The 17,165-nt window shown below is 42.3% G+C and overlaps 1 protein-coding gene across 4 annotated transcripts in view; it reads left to right on the top strand.

Moving 5' to 3' along the window:
• The window catches only part of Arhgef3 (Rho guanine nucleotide exchange factor 3), a 312,562-nt gene that overhangs the window by 87,494 nt on the left and 207,903 nt on the right, over window positions 1-17,165 (top strand). For all 4 annotated transcript variants that reach the window (XM_076868328.1, XM_076868319.1, XM_076868343.1 and 1 more), the window contains exon 3: window positions 15,146-15,212. In XM_076868328.1, the coding sequence (XP_076724443.1) occupies window positions 15,146-15,212 (67 nt within the window). The remainder of the gene's footprint in view (window positions 1-15,145; window positions 15,213-17,165) is intronic.

The raw sequence follows: 17,165 nt of genomic DNA, 5'->3' as shown, positions 1-17,165 counted from the left end.
AAAAAGAAAAAGAAAGAAAGAAAAAGAAAAAAATTATCTACTTAAAAAAGCTGTGTGGCCAAGTGGTGAATTTGGGGTCTCTACTAACTGCTCTTTCATCTCTCCCTGCTCAACTTGGATGTATGATCTGCTGGTTGTGTCTGGCTCTGTGCTGTCCACAGGAGTATTTTCTGTTTTTGGTGTCAAACTGCTGAGTTGAGAGCAGTATCAAGAGATTGAGGGCTCCTGGTCCTCTGCCAGGGCCAGCACCATTGCCTCTGTGGGAGGAAGAAATAATAGCCAGCTTTTACTCTATCTGTCCTTTGCATTAAACCTCTTAACACTCTCCGATGTTAAAAATCTAATATTATCCTATTTTTCATTGTCTTAACACATGGGTTCCTAGAGGCCAAACCCTTTGCTTTAGGGTCACCAGCCAGCAAGTGTCATAGCCAGATCATAGCCAGAATTTAACCCAAGCCCCTCCAGGCATTGAGAGGCCCCTTGAAATGTTAGCCACCCACTCTGCAAATCTGTTTCTTTATGCATAGCCTTTCCATGAGCCTCATCTCTCTGTTGACCTGTATACACATTGGCCTGGTCCAAAAGCATCCAGGGAACCTCTAGTTGGTTCCCAACCTTGTAAAAACTTGAGCAAGTTGGGGGCAGGTAAAAGGATGAGTTTGCGAGGTCTGCATCCATGAATCAGGGCTCCCATATGGAGCTGAGGGCAAGCATCTTTGCCTGGGTGACAAGGGGCGGTTGCCATGGCAGCAGCTATGGCAATGCTGATGCAAGCACTGGCCTGTTCCCTCTGAAGCCCAGCTGGGAGCAGGAAGATGGCAAGGTGCCCAAGAGAATAGGGCTTGGGTTGCCCTATGATTTCAGTGGACTCTGTTTGATAGGAATTTTTGGTAAGCATGGCACATACTAATTAACATAGTTAATTGCTCTTTCCCCAGTTGTGGCTCTTGGATTTGGTGGTCAGAAAAACCCTTTGATAGGGCTCGGGGGCTAAGAGCAGGAACCCTGGTGTTGGGTTGTCTGGCCCTACCCGTTCATGGCCATGGGGCATTTCCAAGTCTAACCCCAGTGCCCCAGCCCGTACAGTGCCTCACCTGTACAGTGCCTCACCTGTACAGCCCGTACCTGACAGGGCCCCAGGAATTAATCTGTAGAAGAGAAACAGCAGGAATGGTATTATTATGATGATGAAAATACTGATGCTCTTAGCCTCGCTGACTCAGAATTGCCTCTCACTCCTACACACTCCCTTTTTTTCTAGTGTCTGAGTTCAGCCAACATTAGTGGGGGCAGCTTGCTCTTTGTCACAGTGCTTGAAGTCATCTGAGCTCCGTTGGTGCCTTCCAATGTTACCTTTCCTTTTCTCTATATGGGCTTGAACAAATCTGCCACAGTCCCAACCCCCACCACCATATTTCACTGATGGTTTGGGAATAAACATGTTTTTATGTGTCGCCCTGGTCACTCCTAAAAACAGCATTTATGGAGCTTCTAATTACCTTGGAGACTGTGGTAGGTCCTGTATCAGAGTCAATAAACTGCTTTAAGCCATGCTGGCTAATTTAAGAATTTTGGGTGTTTTTAGCTGTTAGAATCAACAGAACATTTATTAGAAATGCCCATTCCTGGGAACTCATTTTTAGGATTGCAATTTTCATTTTGGAGGTGTTGGGCCACCTATCTGCTGATTTATTGGCTTCTGATCAATACATTATGGAATAAAATGTGAAGATTGTCTTCTCCTATGGCAAAAGATCCTTATGGGGTACTTGATGCACAGCATCTAGGACAGGGTGGTGGCTATCAGTGTGAGTTTTGAATTTGAGCAACATGAATTTGTCTTCTTCTTTTCTCTTCCTCCTCCTCCTTTTTTTTTTGGTAATGAGGATTTAACCCAGGGGCACCTGAGCTACATCCCCAGTCCTTTTTAAATATATTTTATTCTGAGACAGAGTCTTGCTAAGTTGCTTAGGGCCTCACTAAGTTGCTGAGGCTGACTTTGAATTTGTGGTTCTCTTACCTCAGCCTCCTGAGTAACTGGGGTTACTGGCATGCCCCACCATGCCCAGCTATCTCCTTTCTTTTTGTTTGTGATTTGAGTAATACCAAAGACAGCTTTCTCACTTTTATTTCTTTAAACAAAGATTAGCAAGATAGTTCAAATTCATAGTGATTTTGTTTATTTATCTATCTATTTATTTATTTAATTTTGTGGTACTGAGGATTGAACCCAGGGACCCTCAACCATTGAGCTATGTCCCTAGCACTTTTTTTTTTTTTTTTTCTATTTTGAGACAGGTTCTGGCTAAGTTGCTCAGGCTAGACTTGAATTTCAGATCCTCCTGCCTCAGCCTCCTAAGTCTCTGGGATTATAGGCGTGTACAACCACATCCAGCTCATAGCGATTTTTAAAAAATACCCCCTAAGGGATGTTTGCTCCAAATTCATTAAAATACTAGGAAAACTCAGCCATGCAAATTTTACATTGAAATTATAAATTTAATGAACTATAATATGCACATAGAAAAGTATACCAATTAATCTTCATTTTTTTTTTAATATGAGGTCTCACTATGTTGACCAGTCTGTCTTGAACAATTAGGTTCAAGGGATCTTTCTACATCAGCCTCTCAGGTAGCTGGGAATACAGGTATGCACCACTGAGTCTGGCTTTCTTGAATTTTTATTTGTAAATGTAGAAAAATCAATAAATAAGGGTAACCTCTGATCTATAATAATAATAATAATAGTTGTTGTTGTTATTATTATCATTTTTATTATTAAAGTCTAGTTGTACTTCACATAAAGAGAAAGAAACCTGATAACTTTGGCTCTGTACCTGGTACTTAGTAAGCATGTGTGTTTCCAACTTCCTTTCTCTGTCATTGCTGCTTCTAAATGTTTTCATTATTTGTTTATTTTTGTGCTCTGGAGCCAGAACTGCCTGCCTTTGAATCCTGACTTCAACATCTACTAGTTGTGTGATTTGGGGCAGTTCATTTAACCTCTCTGAGCCTCAGTTTCTTCATCTGGAAAGTAGGAACAAAAGGTACCTACTTACAAAATTGTTTTGAGGACTAAATGAGCTAATACTTACCAAACATTTGGACATGATTAGCACACAGCTAGCACTCACTGTATAAGCACTGGTATTAAAAAGCAAACCCTTAAAAACTTAGTCTTGGTGGCAGAGAAATTGAAGTGTCTTCCAGTCCACAAGTCAAAGGGCAGTGATCTGAGGAGTTGGGGTGCCCCTGATCTGATCCCACATCTGCTCATGAGCAGAGAGCTTCGGTTTCTTATTCCAGCCAAGCTGGCTCACGGGAAGGTAGAGTACGAACAAGGAGTCCTGGTTAGAAAAATACACACTCAGGAAAGAACGGGCTCTCCCCAGGCAGAACTTTAGAAAAACAACAATCTGCTGCTCCTTGATTAAAGAGTAAAAAACTAATTATTCTTTCCGGAGGGACCTGAGGCTGCTCTCTGCCAGGCTGTGACCTGGAGATGCAGGATGTGGATTTCCTTCAGATGTAAGGAAGTCTTTCCCACTGAAAATGTACGGTGATGCAGATGGACATGGGGACCTGGGGCTGGGTGGAGGGAGGATTCCATGGCTTCTAGAGGCAACCCCTAAACATTTTAGAAACATCATTGCAGGTCAGCATTTGGGGTGTGTGTGTGTGTGTGTGTGTGTGTGTGTGTAAATTCTTATATTAGATTTTTATAAAGATCTCTGGTATATAACATCTCTTTAAAAATATGCTATATATAAATAAATAAATAAAATAAAGGTCTTAAAAAAGGGGGGGGCTGGGGTTGTGGCTCAGCGGTAGAGCACTCGTCTAGCACATGTGAGGCCCTGGGTTTGATCCTCAGCACCACATATAAATAAATAAATAAACTAAAGGTATAAAAAAGTATGCTATAATTTCAGTTAATTAGACCATCTTACAACTAGCTTAGATGTTTAAAGTCTAGAGCTTCATCCAAACAATGAGGATGTGATCAGGATGCCAAGAAGGTAGTGCCACTGGGAAACACTTTGTGTGTGTGTGTGTTTGTGCATGCGTGCGCATGCACGCACGCACACACACACACACACACACACACACACACTAAATAAATACCCTTTAGTTGAGGAACAGGAAAGAAAAAATTCCATCTAGGTGTAATTTATCTGTAACATTTCTCATCATCTTCCATACCAGACTGTTAGGGATAGTTCCCATTGTCCTGTACTGTTTGGCTGCAGATATCAAGAAAGTTCAAAAGAGTCTTACAGGGCTGGGGTTGGGACTCAGTGGCAGAGCGCTTGCCTAGCACATGTGAGGCACTGGGTTCAATCCTCAGCACCACATAGAAATAAATAAAAATAAAGGTATTGTGTCCATCTACAACTAAAAATGTTTTTTTAAAAAAGAGTCTTATAAACACTTATTGGATATATACCATATTCCAGGTCATATAAATAAAAACAAACAAAAACAAAACACTCATTTAAAGATTTAAAGATTTAAAGACTTTAAGGGACTGACCAGAATTTATGATCTCTATCAACTTCAATCAGTTAATTGGATACTCTTTGGACAAGTATCTGTCAGCTCTTGTTCCCCATCTCCGCTGATGTTCTCTCTTAAAGTCAAATTTGGTGGGCATGTCTCTGTCCACCCTGAAGGACTTCTGTCACTTGACCTCTATAAGCTGATGACCTCTGAGTACAATCTCTAGTTCTTGTATCCAGCTGCCAATTCCACATTTCCATTTGGAGGTCTGTTATCATCTCCTCTGGATTTTTGTCCCCATCTGTTCCCCCCACAGGCCTTTTCTATTTTCCCAGCTATTTAAGCTAAAATTGTTAGAGCATCTTTAAATCCTCTTTTTATTTCACCTTCTTCTTTTATTTCACCTTCAGTGAGTATTCAGCTCTTTGGCACATTCTGTTATTTCTACCTTCAGATATGTTCATGATTCCATTACTTCTCTCCACCTCCACTGCTACCATCTTGGTCCAAGTCCCTGCCATCTGTTGCCTGGGCCATCACAGAACTTCTTCACCTCTTCCGTGCTTCCTCTCATACTCCCTGGAGCCTCTCTCTTCATATAGCAGTTGAAAACAGTCTCTTTGAAACTTAGACCATGTATCTCTTCTCTTCAGAATCTGCCAATTACCTCCCATCTCACCCAGACTAAAATCCAAAAACTTCATTCATGGTAGCCTAAGACACTTACTCTCTGGTTCCTGCTCCTTCTGCAACTCTTTTCCACTCATTCCACACACTCCTTACCCCCCCCCCCATCAGATTGGCTTTGTTGCACCTCAGCTGAACCAAGCATTTTCTGCCCCAGGAAGTTTGCATATGCCATCCTTTCCACCGAAGACATTCTCTCCCTATTCCTAAAACAATGCCTGGTGTGTTGTAGCTACTCAGCAATCATTTAGAGCTACCATTTATTATGCATTTAACAAGAGGGAGGTAGTAGGCAGAGCACCTCATAGGAATCATGTCTTTAAATTGTTAGAGCATGTCCCCTGTGAAGGCCAAGCCTCATCATAGCCACTTTCAGAATGGGAACTGGGGACTACTGAGGAAGTTGTGTGAGTTGCCTAAGTCACTTGTAGGCTTGCTCAGGTCTGGGAGACTGCAGAGCCTGTCCTCCAGTCACCTTGTGTTACTGCCTTTTCTCCTTGGTGGCCCATCTTGGTTCCAGAAAGTTTTTTAGTGGCTGACCAACACACGGAAAGGTGAATGAGCAACTGTGGCCCCCACTCAGGTGGGAAGCGAAGCGGAGTTTTGGCGTACTTGTGATGGGCAATGTCTCTTGGAGTGTTGGGGGTTTTCATTTGCTGTGGGTTGTTATGGTGTTTTGCAGATGAGGTGACCAGGGAGCCACCCCAGGGTTAGTAGGACAAAAATCATAGTTAGTCTAAAGCACTTGGGAAGGGCCACATGAGCCATCTCTCCCTACATCCCTCCTGGCCAATATTCCCTCCAGTGCTGTTCATTTAGACAGCTCTGAGGGAGAAGGTGGCAGGCATTTGAGCACCCTTCTGTTCAGAATGTACCCCTCGAGGATCCAGCTTGGCCTGAGGGGCCAGGGAGAGAGAAGTGGGCCAGGGTAAGTTCAGATCCACAGCTCCACCTCAGGCTTGCAGTTGCACCTCTGCCCAGAAGGCCCTATAAATGGCTCTTCAACTACAAAAACCATCCCCTCTCTCTTACCCCGTTGAGTGTACACAGTTGTATTCATGTTTTTTCATCATGTCTATGAGGTAGTTTTGTGATACTTCAACCACAGACTTCTTTTTTTTTTTTTTAAAGAGAGAAAGAGAAGAGAGAAGAGAGAATTTTAATATTTATTTTTTTAGTTTTCAGCGGACACAACATCTTTGTTTGTATGTGGTGCTGAGGATCGAACCCAGGCCGCATGCATGCCAGGCGAGCGCGCTACCACTTGAGCCACATTCCCAGCCCCAACCACAGACTTCTTGAGGGCAAGCACCGTTCATTCTCCATCTGTTTATTAAGCTCCTACTGAAGACCAGCAATGACTCCAAACCATGTAGTCCCTGGCCTTCCAGAGCTTGTCCCCTGGAAGGAGGCTAACAAAGTATACTTTTGCTGTGCTGGGCACCAAGTCCTTTACACATTCATCTAATCCTTACAATAGCCCTTTGAGAGCATCCTGTTAATATCTCCATCTTACAGATGGAGGAAATAGAAATCAGAACAGTTAAATTACTTGTGTAGCATCACACAGCTAGTGAATGGCAGAGCTATCTCCAACATCTGTGCTCTTAAGTACTGGGCAAAACTATCCCTATATGGCACCACTGAGGAGGCGTCAAAAATTACCATTGGCAATTTTCCTTCTGGAAGGCTGAACTCATGACAGGCTGTTCTAAAAAGAAATACAAGCTTTGCAGGAAGCTGAAGTGCAAAAGAGGAAAAATGAGCAAAATGTCTTATGAGGTGGGAGAGAAGACACACGGGTGTTACTGTGCGTCTCTGAGCCTGGTGTGTGTGCATGCAGGAGGGAGGGGGAAGAGGTGGAGGAAGCCAGAAGGTGTGGGAATTTTTGTCATGACTGAATGAGTCAAGTACATATGTGTGTCTGACACAGGGACTTGTGGGCTGCTTTCTCACACTTGCTGATAAAACTTCATGACTAAGCAATTTCCAGCAGCTCTTGGGCGGCACAAAATGCTTAGCCTCCCCGTTTTTAATTACAGAATTCCCTCTTCTGAAGTAGGTGATAGGATTCTATTTCACATTATTATTTTGTGAAGATTTTCTTTTATCATACATATCTTTTATTTTGCCTGAGAATCTTTTTAATTTTACCCTCAAGTTTCAGAACATCATGGTAAAATATACATAAAACATTGCCAATTTAACCATTACCATATTTACCACTTTAAGTTAAAATGATATGGTGACACCATTACTACTGCCTAGTTCCAGAACCTTTCCATCACTGCAAAAGAGTCTGTGCATTCACTAAGCGGGCACTCTCTATTCCTTCTCTTCTAGCCACTGGCAACTACTAATCCACTTTCTGACCTCATATCTCTGCCTGTTCTGAACATTTCAGATAGATGGGATCATACAATACATAGCACTTTTTGCCTGCTCTCTTTCACATTGCATAATGTTTTCAAGGTTCTTTTGTCTATAGCATGTTATGTATCAGCACTTCATTCTTTTTATGGCTGAATAATATTTTGCCCATGGATATACCACATTTTGTTTATCCATATATCAGTTGGTAGACATTTGTATACCTTTAAAATAGTACCAGCTATGTGCCAGACACTTTGATACATGTTATATCCTGAATATTTAAAGAGTTCTTACATATAAATTAAAATAAACCTTCTTTATATAAATGAGAAATGATGAGAACAGGCATTTTGCAAGGGAAGAACTACAAATATACTAACTTATGGATTTCAAAAATCAGTTTAATCTCTTTAGTTTATTGTGGAATTAGTTTGACTAGAGTATTCCAGTATTATTTTGCTACAGTTTACAGACATTTGTTTGGGGTATTTCCCATTTGGGGCACAGTTTCACTTGTTGCTTCTTTAAGTAGTTCATGTATACATTTGTGACCCACAGATAATTTCCTTTGAATTTTCCAGACATTTCTAAATTCTACTTTTCTAAAGCCTTTGTGAAATATTTTGGGGTGTTTCTGAATGCAGATAGGTACTCAAATATTTTGGAGAATGCCACATTTTTTAAAATACAGGTTTCAAATTTCTCAGCTTGGTCACCAACGGCTGAGACAGAGCAGTTGATTTTCATAGCCAGAGGTTTTTTTTTTTTAATATTTATTATTTTTTTTTAGTTATCGGCAGACACAACATCTTTGTTTGTATGTGGTGCTGAGGATCGAACCCGGGCCGCACGCATGCCAGGCGAGCGCGCTACCGCTTGAGCCACTTCTCCAGGCCGCCAGAGGTTTTTTAAAACTGCATACATTGTTTTTCTATAATCGTACCGTCCAACACAACAGCCACATACCACATGTGGCCATCATGCGCTAGAAACATGGCTAACACTAATTAAGATGCGTGGTAAATGTAAAATCCGAATTGGATTTTGAAGACTTAGTATGAAAAATCAAGTTATCTGTCATATTTTTCCTACTGATTAGAATTTGAACTGATATCTCAATATGTTGGGTTAAACATATCATTAAAACCAAACTGTTTCTTTTTAAAATATGACTAATAGAAAAATTTAAAGTACATATGTGGCTCACATGATATTTCTATTTTTTAAAAATATTTTATGTATATTTTTTAATTGTAGATGAACACACAGTGTCTTTATTTTTATATGGTGCTAAGGATCAAACTCAGTGTCTCACGCATGCGAGGCAAGTGCTTTATTAATGAACTACAGTCTCAGCCCCAATATTTCTATTAAATGATACTGCTCTTAAAAAAAAAAAAAAATCTGGAACAAGGTGAAGAGAAATCCAAGTGGACACTGCAACTTCCTTGTGTTAGTTCAGAATCTTGGAAGTGCCGCTGAGACAGGCTATGGAGATGTCACATCTGTAGATCCACGGCTGTGCCCATGACAGTATTTATTAGTGTCCTCTTCACCTCTTTTCTGCCTTGGGCAGTTCATGGGTCTGGTTGCTTTGTCCACCTCTGCCTTCCAACCTGCTTTTCCTTTGGCCTGGCCTGCTTTTTCCATTTCTCATCGCCTGACTGAGTCCCTCTCTGGCAGGCATCAGGAGGCCTCATTTCCTCTGCGGGGCGGGAGTGGGGGTGGTCTTTCTGGCTCCTCAAACTCTGGTTGTGCTCCTTTGGCATATCACCACTTAAAAAAACAAACTTACTATGTTGTGATTTTTTTTTTTTTTTTTTTAAGGAGGTGTTGGTCTGATTGTCTCAGTGAGAAAATGAAAGCAAGAGCCTTCTATCCCTTGTTCAATGCTATATCTCTAATATATGGCCCCACACCTGACATAGTGTATGTGCTCAGTAAATATTGATGATTTTTAAAAAATTATTGATGATTAAATCTAATGGGTGCGTCCCCATGAATATACACTCCTTCCCCCAGGTCTGTCCTCAGTGGGACTGCTGCAGAGAGGACCCAACTGGTAACCAAGCCATGGTGCCAGTTGATGACTCTTCCTCCTCCTCCTCCCCCTCCCCATCTTCCTCCTCCTCTTCTTCCTCCTTCCACCTCCCCATCCCCTGCCCCCAGGGGTTGTTAAGCACTCTCAGGAATGCTTAACCACTGAACCACATTCCCAGCCCTTTTTATTTTTTAATTTTGAGGCAGGGTCTCTCTGAGTTGCTTAGGGCCTCCTTAAATTGCTGAGGCTGGCTTTGAACTTTCAATCCTCTTCCCTCAGACTCTGGAACTGCTGGGATTAGAGGCATGTACCACTATGCCAGGCCCTGCTGACCAGTTTTGAGGTCCTGTGATTTTTTTTTTTTTTAGAGAGAGAAAGAGAGAGAATTTTTTTAATATTTATTTTTTAGTTTTCAGTGGACACAACATTTTTATTTTATGTGGTGCTGAGGATTGAACCCAGTGGCCCACGCATGCCAGGTGAGCGCGTTACCACTTGAGCCACATCCCCAGCCCTCCTGTGATTCTTTTTTGTCCAAGTTTATCAGAAAATAAAAAATTGGGGTTGCTGCATGATCTGTGGTAGAATAAAGTGGAGGAGCCGCTCTTGGTGGTACCCTTGTGTGTGTGTGTGTTTTTTTTTTTGAAGAGAAAGGAAACCCAAAGCAACGAGCTTTCTGTTCCAAATACTTCCTCACACTGTGCTCCTCCACCAAGCCTTGGGTCTTCCCAAGCTGAACTCCTGCCTGTCTGTTTTCAATTATGTATTAAAAACAGAAACTAAAACACCTTTACCAGAAAGAAGCTGTCGCCTTCTTAAGTGGCCCAAACAGAATCAAAACATCTGCCACAGACAGTGCTGTTCTCAGTACAAATCTCTCTTCTTAGGTATAGCTGTTTGATTTTCCCAGTGATGCTACAGTTGCCCTCTTGGATGGAAAAGGGGTAAAACCAAGAGAAAGAAGGAAAAGAGAAAAGGAAGATTTTGTTAGCAAGGTGCTCTGGGCTGGAAATTCAGACATTTAAATATTTACAATGTGTACATCATCTTGGCTAAGGAGGTGGTCTTTGGGGAGAGAAAAGAAGAGGCAGGAAATTAGAAGGGAAGGGGAAGTCTTTCCAATGACTCCATCCTGTTCACATGTGTGGCCATGCTGTTACCTAAATAAATATTCATAGCATGAGGAAGCCTTTGTTTTATTTGACTTATATTTTATCTGGTGTGTAAGGATTTGATGCAGATTTCATAGATCCTCCAACATGAATTTTACCAATGATAATGACTCACCCTTACTTGGTTAAGGAAGGACCCCCCCTCCCCCCCCCCGCTTTTTTGGTACTGGGGATTGAACCCAGGGGAACTTTACCCCTGAGCCATATCCCCAGCCCTTTTTATTTTTTATTTGGAGACGTGGTCTTGTTAAATTGCTGAGGCTGGCCTCACACTTGGGATCCTCCTGCCCCAGCCTCCTGAGTCACTGGGATCATAGTCATAGCCACAACACCCAGCTAAGAACCCTCTCTTAATAATAAGAATAGCTAATTTAAGTACCTATTAAGTGCCAGACTCTCTAGTACACATTTAATATAGTGCATGACTTAAGCCCTTCCATTTTGTAAAAAGGGTTGATTATCCCCTCTTTCCCTCAAAAGGAGAAAAGAATAGGTAACCTGCTTGAAGTTCCCCCAATAAGAAAGGGAGGGAGCCATTTTTAGGCTTGGGCAGAAGAAGCAGTCTCAATGTGCACCTTTGGTCACTCACTCTCTTAGGGGCTGCTCTGGAAGTGTTGGATAATTCCCTGCTTAAGGTGATGAGCAAGGGTCACATTTGCTTTCACATGGTAGGTACATCCTGTGCTGGCTGACCCTCAGGCCTGCTGCTACTGACCTTATTCTATTTGGTTCCAGACACACACACTTGAAGTAGAGATCATTCCCTACATGCCGCAGTCTGGCTGGGCACAAATAACCGAGCCGCCACAAAGCACTTGTATGTTCAAACAGGAAACTTTATTGCCCGAACTCCACCAGCACTCCATGCACACTCCCTGGGAACTCTCTTCTACTCCACCAGGCTGTGGGCGCACTCACTCTTGGAACCCCGGGAGAACTCAACGAAACTCCAAAGTAGTGGGCACCCGAGGCAGCAAGCAGGGGTCTATATACAATTGAATACACAGCCTGTTTCAATCCAGCATCATCCAGTCTCAGCAATTACAGCTTAACTTAATTATCATCTTAATGGCTCGCTGGCATCACCTCTTAACCACTCCTTTTGGTGCCATCCCGACTTGTGGCTCTCAGCACCTATATACAGCTTGACTCATGATTTTTCACTCTCACTGTGGGCATTTCCCTATTTCTACCTTAAGTTCTCTCAGGGCAGAGTGAAGTGTTCTTTCAAACCTGTCAGGGGGGTGACCTTCCCATATGAATGGCAGCTCCCCTCCTGTCTCAGTGGTTTCTTGTGCTACTCCCCACACCCCCTGGCTTTACCATCATCCTGTGGGAATGGCAATGCCAGTCAGCCTGGTCCTCGTGACATCTAAAGCATGATGGAAATGCTGCCTGGACAGAGGGCTGTGCTTCATGATGATGAGTGTGTGCCCGACTAACGCCTGGTTCACACTAGGTGCTAGAGGGCTGCACTCAGACTTGGATCCCTCCTCTAAGCTCCGTTCAGAGCCCAACTGCATATGTTTGTACATGGGAAACCTGCAGAACTAAGTGTCATATCGCTTGGACTTTTGTTGCCCATACGAAGAAGTTGTTTCTGAAACAACAGTGTGGTGGACACAAGCCTGTAATTCTAGCTGCTCAGCAGGCTGAGGCAGGAGGATCACAAGTTCAAAGTCAGTCTTAGCAACTCAGTGAGACCCTGTCTGAAAATATAAAATGCTGGGGATGTGGCTCAGTGGTTAAGTTGGGTTTAATCCTTCGTACCAAAAAAAAAAGAAGAAAAAGAAAGAAAGAAATACACCCAGGGCTGATGGGCCCATTAGATTCTTTGATAATGTGAATATCTGGAAGCCTGGCTGGGGGTGGGAAGTGAGAGGTGGGTGGGAGCTAAAAATTAGGGACAGCCTGTGTATCAGCGAGTCTCCTGGCAGTTTCCCCAGCTGAGGTGGTGCGGGGAGGGGTTTCAAGTTGTGCGGGATTGGCAGATTGGCTCAACTCAGGTTGACAGATTGGCTTGATGCTTTTTCTTTGGCTATGAGACCTGGTAATGAGGAACCATGTTAAACTGGTGCCTTCCCTCACAGACACCCAGGCTTCGTTCTTCCTAACACCCTGTCTACTGCAGCCTTGGGATCTAGAGTCAGGTGCATCAGCATTGGTGTTTGAATTCCCGATTGGCACCTGCCAGCTGACTGACCTGTGTTATGTGCTTTAACCTTTCTCAGCCTGTTTTAACTCATCTGTAAAGTGCTATAATCATAACATTGCATTATATCATATTATATATTATAAAATTACATTATGTAAAATTATAAATTTATAATCTAAAAAAAATCTAAAAAAATTTATAATCTATTTGAAAGTATATGATCTCATGACAATATTTTATATATAAAGTATTATATAACACCATTGTTATTCCATTCACACATCATATAATGTGTTATAACCTATTGTAAAGTTATCATGAGGCTTGGTGTATGTAGGTAAAGTGCTCAGTTCCTGATACAGCTCTACCTGAATTACTATTAATTGTTGAAATAATTAGCATTAGCTTGCAACCTATAAAACCAGGGCACATTTTTACAAATGTCCTGGTATGTATTGTTGTTTTGGAAGCAGTGAAGCCCATTAAATAATTAGGAAGGCAAAACCCAGTTGTAATTGGGAGAATTATTATTGACATATAAAATTTTTTCTTGAAGATAGAAATTTCTTTTCAGAAGAACTTACACCCATATGCTACTTAATAGAGAAGGATATTAAATCTACTACCCATATGTCCTCTGTTTATCTCCAGATATTACTGACTTGGGTTTCTGTTGTTATGGGAAGCTGCAGGGGAGGGTGAGGCAGGAAGGGCTTCATTAAAATGCATGTCTGATGGGGGTTCCCACAGACTCTGGCCAGTTGGCCCAGCTCTCCAATGCTACTCCCATGTCCCTACTTGAACACTGTTCTGGGAGCTGGGTTTGGAAAAGAGGGAGGGAGCACCACACTGTCATCTACTGAGTTAGAATCCTTACCTATTGAGTCCACCTAGCGGTTATTATCTCCCCTGTTTTGCACATAGGATAACTAAAGCTCAAGAAATTACTCTCATGTTCAGGGTCATATGGCTAATCAAAAATCAAGGGACTCGAGAACAGGCAGTTGAGATCAGACTCCCATCCCTGGTCCTCAGTTTTTATTTTGGAGATGGGGAAGTGCGAGGGGTAGAGTCTAGGGCCTCACCTGTGCTAGGCAAGTGCTCTACTACTGAACCACATCCTCAGACCCTCAATTTTCTTATCTATTAGGTAGTATAATAATGAACCCTAGTTCACAGGGTGAAAATCAGTGAGATTAACTATATAAAATCTTAACATATGCTTTTGTAAGTACTCAATACCTGTTAGTTGATGCTACTATTATAATTATCTTGTACTTTATTTCTCTCTTTTGCATGACAGAGCCAACCAATCTTTTACTCTGCTCTGACATACTGAAAAGCCTGGGCTCTGGTCACTGTGTACTTTCTGCTTGTGTTATTGTTGATTATAGCAGAGAGCCCAAGGTGAAGGTGACTGTCATATAACTAACACCTTTTGGGTACAGCTGTGAGTAAAATCTCAGGAAAAGTCCATGGTGGATCTTTTCCAGATATGTTTTCAGCCAGCATGAAATGTGCATATATCTATATTGGCAGGCATCACGTTTTCAAAATATTGGAAAAGATATTCCTGTAGGTCTGGTTAGCAGCTACAAAATTTGATCTCATTTGCAAGACAGAAATCAGGGCCTCTCACCCTGACATACCCTGAAGCTGCCTGTACCACTCCCAGGAAGCTTGATTCTTGGAGAGAAGTTAATGGACAAGAGTACCAATGTTGACTTGTTATGCAGCAGCCATGTGTCCTGTTGGTCATCTCTTTAAAAACTTGGAAATCACGTCTTACCTCCATGGAGATATTGGGGCTGTACAAAGTGTGATGCAACAGGGGAGCTTCCAGGCTAAAGCCTTAGATATCACCAGATTGCCTCTGTTTGGTTTCTTTGTGACAAATAAAGATGGCGAGTTTAATCTGACTTTTAAGTTGCATCCCGAGGGCACTTTAGATTTTATTTTTTGGACAAAAGATGGATTACTTTGTGGAACCGTGGGGTTTTCCTCCTGGGGAGTTGGGAAGGAATATGTAGTGAATTGGGCTGCTGAAGATAAAACCTCCAGCCCAAAACTAGAGAAAACTCCAGTCACCAAATTCACCTTGTCCTTTTCTTCAGGTATTTTCCTTTGTGATAAACCTGCATTTGAAACCAGTAATCTCTTCCAAGTATCTCCTCCATGAATAATGAACGCGTTGTCTTTTCTCCTCTCCTAGGCCTAAACGGCAGCGGCAGAACAACTTTCCCATGTTTCCCTCTCCCAAAGCCTGGAACTTCAGAGGGGTAAGTGTCTGCCCTGGGCAGCTCCTGCTGTTAAAGGTCCTGTTCCAGATATGTACTCCAGCCTCCAGAGAGGTCGCTGTGAGGTTTGATTGACTTATAAATTTCCACCAAAAAAGCATCTGTTTTACTCCCCATGGAGGTTATGTTTGCATCAGCTGTTGTAGTTGAAGTGGCCCCAAAAGCATTTGCTGACATTAACCCACCCCGAACTTCATGGGATGTAGGAAGTGTCTTGTGAAGAAGCTGAGAAGGGTTATGGTTGCTGGGGTGGGCATTCGTTGCTTCCCTTGGAACCTGGAAGGAGCCCATGTACAATGAAGGAAAAGAGAAGTGAGAAATGTGCATTCTATTAATATGCAGATTTGTACTTTCATGGGGAACTTTTCCAGAAGTCTGAAGGCTTTAAACAGACTGGAAGGGAATCATTAAATTCTCCTAATCACAGAACAGTAGTCTATTATATTACCCTTGATATAACAGGGATGATAATGTAATCAGTCACAGTGCCAGGAGGTCCTCCTGTGCACTAGAATCAGTTCTAACACTGACCTGGGGTGGGAGGGACCTTTGCTCTGTAGGGAAGGCTTTGAGCTATGTCACCTCTAGACCCTTGTGTGTGGTGTTCCTGGCCTGCACTGCACCCCTGTACTCCCCCTCATCCACTTCATCCACAGTGACTAAGCTCTGACATCACCTTTTCTGGGAAGTTATCACTGCCACCCTTCTGAATCAGAGCTTGAGTCCCCTCCCCACTGCATGTATCCTGTACTTTCTTATCATTATATTTAGTTAGGACTTACTGAAATTCAAGATTGGAACCCCCAGGCAGGAAATGCACAGATACCTTACCCCTCTCTTTTGTTACTACTAGATCCCTGGGCTTGGCACAATTCCTGGCATATCCATACTTAATTAATTAGTTGGATGGATGGATGGGTAGATGGATGAATGAATGAATCTGTCTCTCACATCCATCTGACACAAACCCCACATGTTGCCTTCAGATTGGGTTTCAAGCCTTCTGTCTTTCAATTACTATTCTGACTGTTCACCCTGTAAAATGTTACATAGATCTCACTTGTTTTCTCCAGGTGTCTTATTAAAAATAAATGTAGATCACAGCACTATTTTAACTCAGACTACAGTGTACTTTTCATTGAATACAAAGAGAAATGTGTTGACTTCTGAAATAGATGTGCGAGGCTTACTGAATGCAAGTCTTGTGCTTCCTAAGTTGTTTATGGTTTAATGGATAAGATCTCCATTTCTCAAAGTGTGTTCAGTTGAATGATCATAACCACTAAGTGAAAAAATGGCTTGTGTGGTCAAATAAATTTGGGACATTCTGAATGCACAAAATTAAGTATATTCATCACTTCATGGCTTCTCAGAGCCTTTGATGTGTTGATGTGCAGGGAAACTTCACAAGGAGAGTTGATAGAATTTGCAGGAATGCCCAAAATCATGGCCCATGAAACCTTTCACTGACCCAACAGTCTGTACACACTTTGGAAGTTGATATGTGTAGTCAATTTTGGACAATAGAGAAATTGGATCTCCTGTGAGCAGATTAGTCTTTTTGAAGACTTTGTTTACGGTGGTCTCCTGATCCACCCTCCCTTCAGTGTTGCTCTCCTAATTGAAGAGTGGTCATTGGCTGAGGGCAGTGAATATATATATAGGGCAACAAGCCACCCAAGTTTACTTAGGGACTGTCCTGGTTTTAAGTCTTGCACCTGGGGAAACCCCTTGGTCCCAGGCTCTCTGGGATAATTGATTACCCTACCTGTGTCCTTGGACTTCTTCTACTGTTTCTTCTTAAAAAAAGTTTTATAGGGGCTGAGGCTGTGGCTAAGTGGTAGAGCACTTGCCTAGCACGTGTTAGGCCCTGGGTTCCATCCTCAGCACCACATAAAAATAAATAAAATAAAGGTATTGTGTCCAACTACAACT

The sequence above is a fragment of the Callospermophilus lateralis genome, chromosome 1, assembly GCF_048772815.1.
Source record: "Callospermophilus lateralis isolate mCalLat2 chromosome 1, mCalLat2.hap1, whole genome shotgun sequence".
Lineage (NCBI taxonomy): Eukaryota > Metazoa > Chordata > Mammalia > Rodentia > Sciuridae > Callospermophilus > Callospermophilus lateralis.
Note: the sequence above shows the minus strand (reverse complement) of the source record. Positions and strands in the feature narration are given on the sequence as shown.